The sequence below is a fragment of the Gavialis gangeticus genome, unplaced genomic scaffold (assembly GCF_001723915.1).
Source record: "Gavialis gangeticus isolate Ggan-Ray unplaced genomic scaffold, GavGan_comp1, whole genome shotgun sequence".
In the NCBI taxonomy this organism is placed as follows: Eukaryota; Metazoa; Chordata; order Crocodylia; family Gavialidae; genus Gavialis; species Gavialis gangeticus.
In genome coordinates, this window is record NW_017728998.1 from 19059634 (window position 1) to 19071359 (window position 11726).

Consider the following 11726-nt stretch of genomic DNA (forward strand, 5'->3'; position numbering starts at 1 on the left):
CAGGAGGCATAAACCCAACCAAGGGACTCAACTAGTCAATGCTGGGGCCAGGACCAGAAGGGTCAAAAGGGCCAGGGCCCACTGTGAGAGACGCCCATGATAAGCAAAGAAGCTGGGGTCCCGACTGGCCTGAGATGGGGCCAGAGCTTATATGGAAGCTGAAGGTCCCATGATTGGGGCCACAGCTAACGGGCAAAGGGATGGCTGAGCCAACTGCCTGAGATGCCAGCTACGAGGCTTGGGCTGTGGTGTAGGGGAGGAACGGAGCTGCAGATGGTGCCCCCTGGCATCAGGGCAAGAATGGGCAGCCTCCCACCTTAATTAACAATTTAATTAATTAACAGCAAGGCATGGCAGGAGAGACAGGTAGGTGGCATGCCCAAAGGCAAGTGGGGAGACTAGCACTATGGCTAGATGGGGAGCCCCACTTTGCCACAGGCAGCTCCTGCCCCTGCCCCACTCCCTCCCCCACCGCTGGGCCAGCTCTCCCTCGCCCCGGGCATAGATCTGGGGGCACATGCCCCCATGCCCTTCCAGGGTGTGTACACCGGTGGGAGCCATCACTCCCTCCCCACACCCGCCAGATGAGCCGCTTGCGGCTCCGTCCCTCATTCTGCCCAAAAGTGCAGCCCCAGCCCCACCCCCTCCTTCACCATGGGGGCCTTGATTTGTAGCCACCCCCCCCCCATGCTTAAAACAAGAAAAAAATATCCAGGGGTACCTGAGCTGGGACATTGAGAGAGAAGGGGGACACTTGTTAAAAAAAGGTTGAAAACCCCTGTACTAGGAAATGTGCCAGCAATATGCAAATAGCAATCATTTTGTCACGGGTTAACAAACAAAACAGAACATCCTGTTATGCCCAGCTTCCTTTGTCAGTGGTCTGAAATCCTGTAAGCAGTTAGCTGTCAGCCAATGTGCAGTCTGTTCCCAGCAGCAAGTAACATACTGATAGGTCTGCTCATAGGACCTTATAAACTTTAGTTAAGGTATGTGAGATCAACACTTCCTCCTGCTAAGGCTTTTGATTATGGGGATCTGAACGCCATTTTTCAGGGTTGTTTTTAATTCTTCTGTCTGTAATTTTAATTGGGCTACTTGTTCAACCGGCAGCAGAAATGATCTACAATGTTTGTCTGAGGTGATTAACTGTGTTAGTCGCATGTATCCCTGAACCAGTCTGTCTCCAATGTGTCACTCTGCCCTTCCTTCTGAATACTTAGGAGAGGAAACCAGGAAAGCTCACATTATACTTTTCCTTTAATAAGCAACAGCTAGAGGAAGCCCAGAAAACAGTGCCAAATCCTAACCCTTTAACCACTGGAGAGTGGGTTTTGCAGGATTAAATCTGTGGCTCAGTCCTAGCTCTAGGTGTAATCCATCAATCATGAATCAGGTCTACATAAAATCTCAGTCAGATAATCATCAACTAGATGGCCATATTAGGTAGGATACTACTTAAGTTAAAGGCCACTGAATTATAGAGGACTCATTGATAACTTATACTTAGAGAAGACATTTTGAAGGTTTCCTGTCTGTAACATTAGCAGCCATCGTGGCAGTGAAAAAAACTGCTATATTGATAGATGTCATACCTTTCCTGAGGAGTATTTCATATACTCGATGGACTAGATGTTTTACAAAATGCAAACCGGGACAACTCTGAATGTGGCTATAAGTGCATCTTGCTCTGTCTATTTAATTCATATTATGTAGTCAGCACTACCTGGTGTGTAAAAGCATTGTTTCTAAGCACTGAAGAAGTGATGTCTTCCATGTAAATATTTCTGTGAGGTTGGGTGGAGATGTATGTTTTATATTGTTGGGGCATTCACAGAGTTGCAATTACAAGCAACAGCCTTTTATTTACTTGACAGCTAGAGTTAACAATTATACCTAAAACAGGCACAAAGAAAGGAAGATCCTCCATTACTGCACATCACTCTAATGCAGAGAAATAATATCTTTAGCTGAATCTTAGAAAAGAGAGAATCCAGACTGTAACACCATATATGATGTGAGCCTAATGGATAACGAGTCTGTTTTAGAATAGTACAGATGATTAAAAAAAACTACAAAACTGTACAAAAAAATTGTACCCTTCACAAGCAGGCCAATCAGTCCTTAAGGTCGAAAAGCATTAATGAAATTAGTATTCATCTATTGTAAATGTGGTTCTGGGTGTGTAAAAGAGAGAGAGAATGTATGTGGGTCAGTGTTTCGTCAGTGTTAAATGTCAGTGTGTGGGTGTATGTGTAAAGACAGATTTATTTGAACCTTTATAAGGTCTTCATTATTAACCTCCTATGCTGTTACTGATTTGTTTTCTTGTACGGCTCTACTTTTACTGGGTCATTGCTCTTGTTAGCTTCTTCTCTTTTATACCTCATCATACAACAGATACTAAGTGTAGTGGAGAAAATGCATTGGAAACTCATAGTGTTTATTTCTTTTGTGATTTTATATATAGTCCCTCGGCTCATGATATATACACCTAGGGCAGGCTCGTGACATGGTTTCGGGACACATTTAAAATTTTTATGCCCCGAGAACACCGTTCACACAATTCAGGGCCAGGAATATAGGAAGATCTGTATCATAATATCATGATCCAGATAATTATCACCTCACACCATGGCACTGTGATATTATTATGTATGTTCATTCCAGTTCATTAAAGCTTGGATTTGTCCTGTTTTGGCAGGATTGGATTCCAATCTTGTCCAAATTGTTCAGCCATCAGTACTTACCAGCTTCATCAGTATGGACCAGTTAGCATCTGTGATTTCCTGGTGTGAATGGCAAATGGGTGGGGAGAAGTGTCTGGTATTCTACACAGTAAAGACCTTTTTGGGTCATTCTCTATATCCAGAGTGAAACTTTCAAGCTTCTTCAGTGGGTTCAAGCTTCTTCAGTGTTGAACTTTCTGTAGCCATGTGCATGCTCCATATGAGCATACAGGAGAATACTGATTTGCCAGCACTTTGCATTCACTTTGCACAAAGTGCAAGGCAATGAAGACTCCAAACCTGTGCACCTCACTCTGATGTCACTTACATCAGGGTAAATCCACGTGGATGGGGTAACTCCTGATTTAGGCCTTGATTCATGAAAGTTCTTATGTCTAACTTATTTAAGCATATAAGTAATGGGACTCACTATGCAGCATTGTTCATGTGCTTAAAATTAAGAACCCTGATAAACCAGGGACTTGCACTGTGAAGTGAGATCAGAATCAGGCTTAAAGAGTGTTGCTGAGCTTGAAATGTCTCTAGACTCGATAATAAAAATCTAATTTCTGTTTCTTATTATCAGGGACAGGCCAGATGGATGGCATAAGAAGTTTACCATATGTTTTGCTAATTCACACGGTAAGAGTTTAGAAACAAAGGGGAAAAGAATTGCAAAATTCTTCTTAAGGTTAAATATTGCTTTTTTCTCTCCTGTGTGAAATAAATGGTTCGACACCATTAGACTTGGATGCTGTTTTCCTTTTCATTCTCAGGGACTGTATTTAATACCTTAAGCTAAATATAGCTGTTCTGCTAAGGGCTTTTCTTGTCTGTCTTCAAAATTATATACCATATGGTATCTTAAATATGTAACATATGGCCTCCTAAGATATCATATCATAGTAAGGTTCTTAACATAAGCATTGCATGTGTGTTCATAAAAACCTGCTATACAATATATCTATTATATGTATAAAATATATCACTCACTTGAGCAATGAAAGAGCAGACAACCAGTAAGCAAACAGGAGATATTCCTTTCAACATCCTAAAATAAAATTAAAGAAATAACAGGTGTGAATTGGAATTTATTTCAAAATAACCTTTTGGCCTTCTGACTTTAATTCTCTGATTTGCTTCCAAATAAACAAAAATGACTTTCTACAAAAAAAGATACGATACTATGGTAAATATGAAAATTAAAACTGTATCTTAAGTTCACTTGAAATACTTAATGAAAGAAATATGGAGGATAGAAATATGTAGGCTGTATACTGGTAGTCAGAGATACTTCTAGTATCCAAAGAATGGAAGACACCCAGGGTGCCTGTGGAAGCTGGGGAGCTGGGAGCTTTGCCCCACAGCTGCAGCTGCCACTTCACAGTGTGGGTTGCTGGAGAGCCAGAAGCTCCTAGCTGCCTGTTAAAAGGTTCAAATTAAGAAGCCCCTATTGGCTAAGTACAGACAGTCAAAAAGCCTGAGGCTGAATCGATTCAGTCTTTGCAGGTTAATCTAAACTGTGTTGATTGAGTTGAAAAGCAAGTGAACAGACATTCACTTTTGATTCTGGAAAAGGCAGCTACAGTGGCCTAGCAGGCTAGTGGCAGGGCAGGAACAGAACCTAGGCCTCCTGAGCCCCACTCTACTGCCATGTCTGCCAAACGCACTAGTTATCTGGCTGATTGCTAACTACGCCAAGGTTCAGAATAAGATCTCTGTATTCTTAAATATTCAAAATAAGGTCAATATTTACACTACTCTTTGCTCTAGTGAAGTTCAGCAAAAAGAATGAATTGTGAAAAACAAAGCATAATGGGTAGATGCTGCAGATATAGCCATGGTTAAGGAATTATCTAGTTGGAAAATTATTACACTTTGGACATGTTTACATGTGCAATTAATGCTATATGGGTTTACTGCACAGTAACTTACTTTGAGTAAATCTGCCCTGGGCAATTGTCTACACATCCAGCCATTTGGAAGCAGATTTGCTTCTTATGGCAGTAGCCTTTTCCAGGCCTCCTCTGGCCCTGTTCTGCCCCTGCCCGACTGCAAGGCTGGTGGGTGGGAGGCTCACCAGGAAGTGAGGGCAGCCACTGCTCTGCCAGCATGGCTAACTCCCTCTTCTGCAGCCTGGGGCTAGGGCCAGCAGGACCCACGTGTGGTGCTGGCCTGCTATAGGCAGGTCCTTGTCAGGGGCCACATGGAGCCTGGGCAAGCAGCAAGTGGGGGGGCAGGTGTGAGGGCTGGCTGGTGGGGGACCCAGGGCAGGTGCCAGGGCAGAGGGATCTGGCTGCTGAAGGTGCTACTACATCTCAGTGGTGTAGCTTGTGTCTGGGCAGCAGGCAGCTGCCAGGGGGCAGACAGGGCTAGGACCCGGGGCAGGGCAGCAGGTGGGATGAAGGTGACTTCCAGGTTCATGATGGTGTCCAGCACCCAGTGGTCCTCCTCCGTGGCCTCCACTGCCCTAGCTACCACTGCCACTCCTGGGCATCCTGAGATAACATGCACAATACCAGGGGGCTATGTGCTCCCTGGCCTCAGACCAGGGGTCATGCACACACAGGTGCCCAGGGATAATGGTAATTTGGCTGGGCAGGCCCTGGCACAGGTGGCCATCAGCCGAGCCCCTCATCCCCACTAACTTCACAGGGGCAGGTGTGCCACTCAGTGCATGCTGCAGACTGTCTGCCCTCCCCACCCCCTTCCCAGGTTGGGAGAGGCCTGGCTCCTAGCAGCACTTGCTGTGGGTGCTCCAGACCCACTACCCCCCATCTCCTCCTGCAGGCCAGACCATCTCCTCCCTTGCTGCCAGGCCCATGGTGCCCAGGCACAGGGGGCGAAAGGCTCCCGGCTGACTGCGACATGGAACCAGTGGTGCCCCCACCCTCCCTCTGGAGAAGCGCCCTGGGGCAGGCCTCCCCCCATGCATGCCCTGCTCCCTGTGCATGCCCCTAGTAAGAGTGTCCCAGGCATTCTTCGATGAGCTGTTTGCGTGGAACAAGGGGTGGCCAACCCACTGTGCCCTGCTGCTGCTGATCGCCATGGTGCCCCAGGCGTGCCTAATAACCTGGCCTGGGACCTTCAGCTTTGATGGTGCAGTGGGCAAGCCCATGCTTCCCTGCAATGTTCACCACCACCTGGAGGGGTACCTGTGCCTACACTAAACATCCCTGACCCCCACAGCCAAAGATGACATCACTGCCAAATATGTCACAAGCATCAACAGGTTTCTTTATGTGTGAGAGGTCCATGCCTGCCTTCCTAGCTGAGGGGGCACAGGATACTCAGTAAAGTTTTGTACTGCCTCCCGCCTCCCTGAATGCTGTGGGAGGAACTCCGGGTCCAGGGGGGAACTCAACCAGGCTGAGCAGGGAGATGGGGCAGGAGCAGGGATGGGGAGAGCCCTCCTCCCAGTGCAGAGCTTACTGGGTGTACATGGCAGGTGTGCCCAGTGGCCTGAGTCTGTCCCTGTTGGTGGTGATGGTGTGTGGCTCCCAGCAGCATCCTAGGATGCAGGGGCATGGTGCCTGGCTGGGCAGGGGCCCCTCCAGGGAGGAGCTGGAGCTCATCAGTGCAGGTGGTGCCAGTCCCAGGCTCTCCTCCTTGGCAGGACTGCACACCCAGAGCTGATTGGGCAGATGCTGGCCTGGGTTGTTGAAGCTGCTGGACAGTGCTGGGGGTGGGGACCATGGCAGGACATGCTTCTGGTGCCCTGAGGGGTCCTCCCCCGCTAACGTGGCAGAGGCTCCAGCAGGCCACTCATGCTGGAGAACATGGGGCAGATCCACCTGGGGTCCTGGGGCGCAACAGTGTTACCCTGCTGCCGTATAAAGGGCACGGTCCCATGGGCAGCCCTGACCAGTGGTTGTGGTTGGTGATGCAGACCCACTGTGCCTGCAAGGCCTTGACCTTTATGCGGTACAGACATACCCACTAGTCATGCCCACGCTTCCGCATGTAGCCTGCTAGACCCTTATTGATGTAGGTGTAGCACCCACTCCAGGCAAACTGGTTCAGGACCTCAGCCTCGCCCCACAGTGCCACAAGGTCTGCAGTCTCATCCTGGGACCAATTAGGACCCTAGAACACAGTGTGGTGTCAGGGACAATGTCTGTGTGGCTCCCTTAATGGCCCTCAGGGGCTGCAGGCAAGAGTCTGGGTCTGCCTGTGCAGGTCCCTGCAGTGCAGCACAGGGGCACAGCACAGGACAGGCAGGTGGGGCTGGGCCAGGGGCCAGTATAAGGGTCTAGGCAGGCTGCTGTGGCTGGCCCAGGGCCACTAGTGGGGGACCCGGTAGCCAGAGGCAAGCAGCAGGTGGCACAGGCCTCAGGGTCACTGCAGTATTAAAGGCCAGGCTGGGGCTGGCAAAGAGCCACCCCAGCCTCAGGGCTTGAGAAGCTGCAAACCCTGTGGCCCTGGGGCTATCCTGAGGGTGGCTTCCTGGCGGGGGGGCTGACCGGGAAAATATTTTCTCCCAGTTCATGTCTACATGTATGCTACAGTGCAGTAACTTCTGCCTTTGCAGGTAGCAAATTAACCATTCAGTAGACTAATTGACTGCACAGTAAGTGCCTGCATGTGTAGACTGTGACACTTTACTCTGCAGTCAGTTAGTCGATGCACAGTAAAGTGTCTTGTGTAGCCATGCCCTTTGAGAGGTTTAGACCTTCTTGCTTGGTCACTTATAGATTTATAGACATTAGGTCTGGAAGGGACCTCGGAAGATCATCGAGTCCAGCCCCCTGCCCCAGGGGCAGGAATATGCTGGTCTCTTTATATAGCTTTCGAAGAGTTATTTTGTGTGACTAACTTTTTTTAAGAAGACGATCTATAAAGGAAAATATATTTGTGCCATTTTTTACTTCTTTCTTCTGTGCTATTAAAATCTTGAAAGGAGGAGTTAAAGTATTTTTCTTTATTGTTTACATGAGGCATAGATTTTGAATTCTCTGTTTTTGTTGAACTATTTGAATTATAATAAGCAATGTAAGTAGAAAAATATTTTTACTTTGGTTGCCTATTTATTTTTACTAAGAGCTGTTTAAATCAAACTCGTGCAAACACATGGGGAGAAAAATTCTTTTTGCACAAGATGCAGCCCTTTGTTGGAGGGCTGAGAGAGTTCCTACTCAGTCCTCCAAGGAATCATGTACTAGGAAAATGAGAGACGAGACTTAACATTCTGCAACATTTTCTTTCTGCTTGAGTACAAATAACCTGACTGGGTAGTCGGTTTTTTGCTATTCTGGGTTCCTTCAGGAACATACTGGCTTGTACAAGCTCAACCTGCCTCAAGTAGTAAGTACTTTCACAATAATTTACATGTAGAGCCTTAAGCCAAAAATCAAACACAAGGAAAACAAAACAAAGCAACACAACAAACCCTTCCTTAAAGAGATTTCTAAACTCTCATATTTAGAGTTTCAAAATTCTTGTTGTTTTTAAGCCTGAAAATTTCAATTGAAAGTAAAGATGTGATGGTAATTTTTAAATATTATAAACCTTGTAATACCTTAAATAAAACCTTGTAACCTTAAATCATATTTAATATGAAATATTATAAACCTTAGCAACAGAGATACTTGAAAGAGGGCAAACATGCATGAGGGATCTCATGTAATGTGCTCACTGAATAGAAAAAGATGGGTATTGCTAATGTCCTTTGAATGTTATGATGAAATATTGTAACATTTTAGCCATAAACAAACTAAATCACTGGAAATGTAGGTACAAAATGGACAAACTAGGAACAATTTTTATTACCCCCCAAAAATATTAAGGACTTGCAAGGTGTAGGCAAGTTTTGCTTACTGTACCAATACGACAAACAGTTAATGTTAATATAGCAACATATTGAAGAGTTATAAATCTTTGCATATTAGAATTATATTTGTAATAATAGGGCTACTCTTAGAGAATTCCAAGAGGACATCTGGACTTAATAGAAATGTTTACATTTATTAAAAGGAAAATAATGAGAGACTGAAATAAGGGAGAAATAATTTTTCAAAGGCCAGTTATAATTGCTACCAGGCTGAGTGTGAGAAAATTGGTGTATTTGTATCCCTGATGTAACATAAATTAAAATAGCTGACTGTTCCCAGGGTACCAGGCAACAAAACCAAGAGTGGATGAATCTTTCAGATTTCTTCTGTTTTTATGTATGTACTAGAAACAGTAATTTATTATCCTAGTTTTCCTGATGCCTTTAAATGTATTATTTTTTCAGGAAAAGAAAATTGGATTGAACATTAAGAAAAGCAATGCCAAAAAAGAAACAGTCCAATAGCAACATTAATTATAATGGGACAATTATAATGGAACAAGTCCTGTGAGCACACCCTCATGTTTTCTTTATGAATGTGGGCTGTCCCTGTGATTTTCATAAAGTTAAGTCTGTAAGTCAGTATTTGTAGTATTAGGGGCTAGATAATATTAGATTTTTTCTGTATATTAATTTAGATTATTTTTTTAAAATGTTTAACAAATAGTGGCGTATACACTTAGGCTTTGATCCTACAAACACTTAGACGTGTACTTTATTTTACTCACATGAATAGTTCTATTGAATCCAGCAGAACCATTCAGGTATGTAAAGTTAGGCATGTGCATGTGTCTTTGAGAAATCAAGGCTTTAGTTTCCTTTTTTATTCAAATAGAGCCAAGGACTTTACTGCAGTTTTGTTGCCATTAATTGCTTTCCAGACATACAACATGGTTTTCACATTTAGTCATTGAAATATCCAAGACTTTGAAAACAAAAATAATCAGCAAATCTTTACTGGGTTCGTTTTCTCGATTGCTCTGTCTAGATGCATCCTTTCGTCAAAACATTCTCGCACAGACACATAACAACAGGAAGAAACAACTCACCCAAAGAACCTTGTCTGCTTAACAACAAGAAAAGATTTAAATTCTTCATATTCATCCTTTTCTTCCCATTCACAAGTTTCAGTTTTAAAAAAAATATTGAACATGATGTTTTTTCTTTCCCTCTGTCGATGTTGTACAGGGATTTCAAGAAACATATAAACTCCTGGTCCCACTGAATTCCTAGGGCAACTGAACTCACTAACAAAACTCCTGCTAAATTGAGCGGGGCCAAGATTTTATCCCTTGTATTTGGAAATGAAACTGGGTAGGAAAGAGTGTTCCCAACCTGCAAAATTTTCTGTATTGGAACAAAAGACTGTTGGCATTTTTCCATAGATGATGGAAGAGAATAATATAAGTACAGCCCATCTCAGAAGAGCAATTAGCCTAGTGGCTAGGAGATTTGCTTAGGATGTGAGAACTCTTGGTTAAAGTCCATGCTTATAGAATCATAGAAAATGTGGGTCAGAGGAATCTCAGGAGGTCATGTAGTCCAACCCCCTGCCCAAAGCAGGACCATCCCCAACTAGAACATTTCAGCCAAGGTTTTGTCTAGCCAGGTCTTAAAAACCTCCAAGGATGAAGAGTCCACAACCTCTCTGGGTAACCTGTTCCAGTGTTTTACTACCCTCCTAGTGAGAAAGTTCTTCTTGATATGTAATCTAAACTTCCTCTGCTGCAAGTTGAGCCCATTGCCCCTTGTTCTGTCATCTGCCACCACTGAGAACAGTCCAGCTCCAGCCTCTTTGGAACCACCGTTCAAGTAGTTGAAAGCTACTACTGAATCCCCTCTCAGTTTTCTCTTCTCCAGACTAAATAAGCCCACTTCCCTTGACCTTTCCTCATAAATCATGTGCCCCAGCCCCCGAGCCATTTTGCTGCCCTCCACTGGACTCTCTCCAGTTTGTCCACATCCTTTCTGTAGTGGGGGCCCCAAACTGAACACAGTACTCCAGATGTGGCCTCACAAATGCCGAATGGAGGGGAAGAATAACTTCCCTTGATCTCCTGGCAGTGCTTCTACTAATGCAACCCAGGATGCCATTAGCATTCTTTGCAACAAGGGCACACTGTTAGCTCATGTTCAGCTTATTGTCCACTGTAACCCCCAGTCTCATACAAAGTGGATTAGGGTGGCTCCAGCAAGAGAAACTGAGACAGATCCATCCCATAATAGACATGGGCTGGTGGTCAGTTGTATCTGAATCAAGAAGAGTGAAAATCTGATCCTGGGATTCCCACATCCCAGCTGAGAGCCCTTCCCACTGAATTATTGGCAGTTTGGGGGGTGGGGGGGAAGGGGGTGTCATTTCTCCTAATGAGGTGTAGTTGATGGGTACAGAATGAATACTGCATTCCTTTCACAAAGTATGGTATATGGTCACTAACTAGGCACCGGAAGTAACAAGTGTTTGTGTATAATAAAAAACGTCGGCTAAATTCTGCTCTGAAGTCAATAGCGTCACTCTTGATTAACTGTGGTGCAATTCAGGACAGGATCTGGCCTGCCATTTAGTTTATTTGACCTCTCTTGATTGCAACTAGACAATTTCTTATTACAGAGATCAACATTTTTATCAATCTTAAATGCTCAGAAATCCCAAGTCAGTATCACTCTGCAATGAAATTATGATTTTATTTAACTTGCCACTGGACCAACTGCATAGATGGAAGAAATGTTGGTCCAATAAAAGATAGCACTCAAAAAACCTTGTTTCTCATTTATTTCCCAGATCAGCACAGCCACAACAAAACTCCAGCTCCACTACAGCTTCCAATCATTACTTTGTACCAACTGCCTTTCAAGATATGGTTTTCAAAATATAGTGCCTGATCCTGCAAACATCCCAGGTATGTGCAAGCCACTTATTAGACATGGAGTTTCACAAAGGCCACAGACAGAAGTTATATTTGTTGTGCGAATGACCACCAGAAAGTGCTCTACAGCTGCGCCATAACAGAAATGCACAGCTTCAGAACACTTTGAAGGTGGCTGATTATGCAACCAATTAACCCTCATCAAATGAGGGATCAGATGAAGGTGGAGCATCTTAGGGGATTTCTGTTCCCTAGGGTCAATCCGTTGTGTGATCGGGGCTGGCCTGATGCAGCCCAGCT

At 44.6% G+C, this 11726-nt stretch overlaps 1 protein-coding gene across 3 annotated transcripts in view; it reads right to left on the reverse strand.

Annotated features, from left to right (window-relative positions):
- Positions 1–11726, reverse strand: part of CDH16 (cadherin 16) — a 127551-nt gene that overhangs the window by 108083 nt on the left and 7742 nt on the right. For 2 of the 3 annotated variants that reach the window (XM_019505556.1, XM_019505557.1), the window contains exon 2: positions 3723–3780. In XM_019505556.1, coding sequence (XP_019361101.1) covers positions 3723–3780 — 58 coding nt within the window. Of the gene's footprint in view, positions 1–3722; positions 3781–9608; positions 9728–11726 lie in introns of those variants that run through there. The other variant, XM_019505555.1, reaches the window with a different exon arrangement.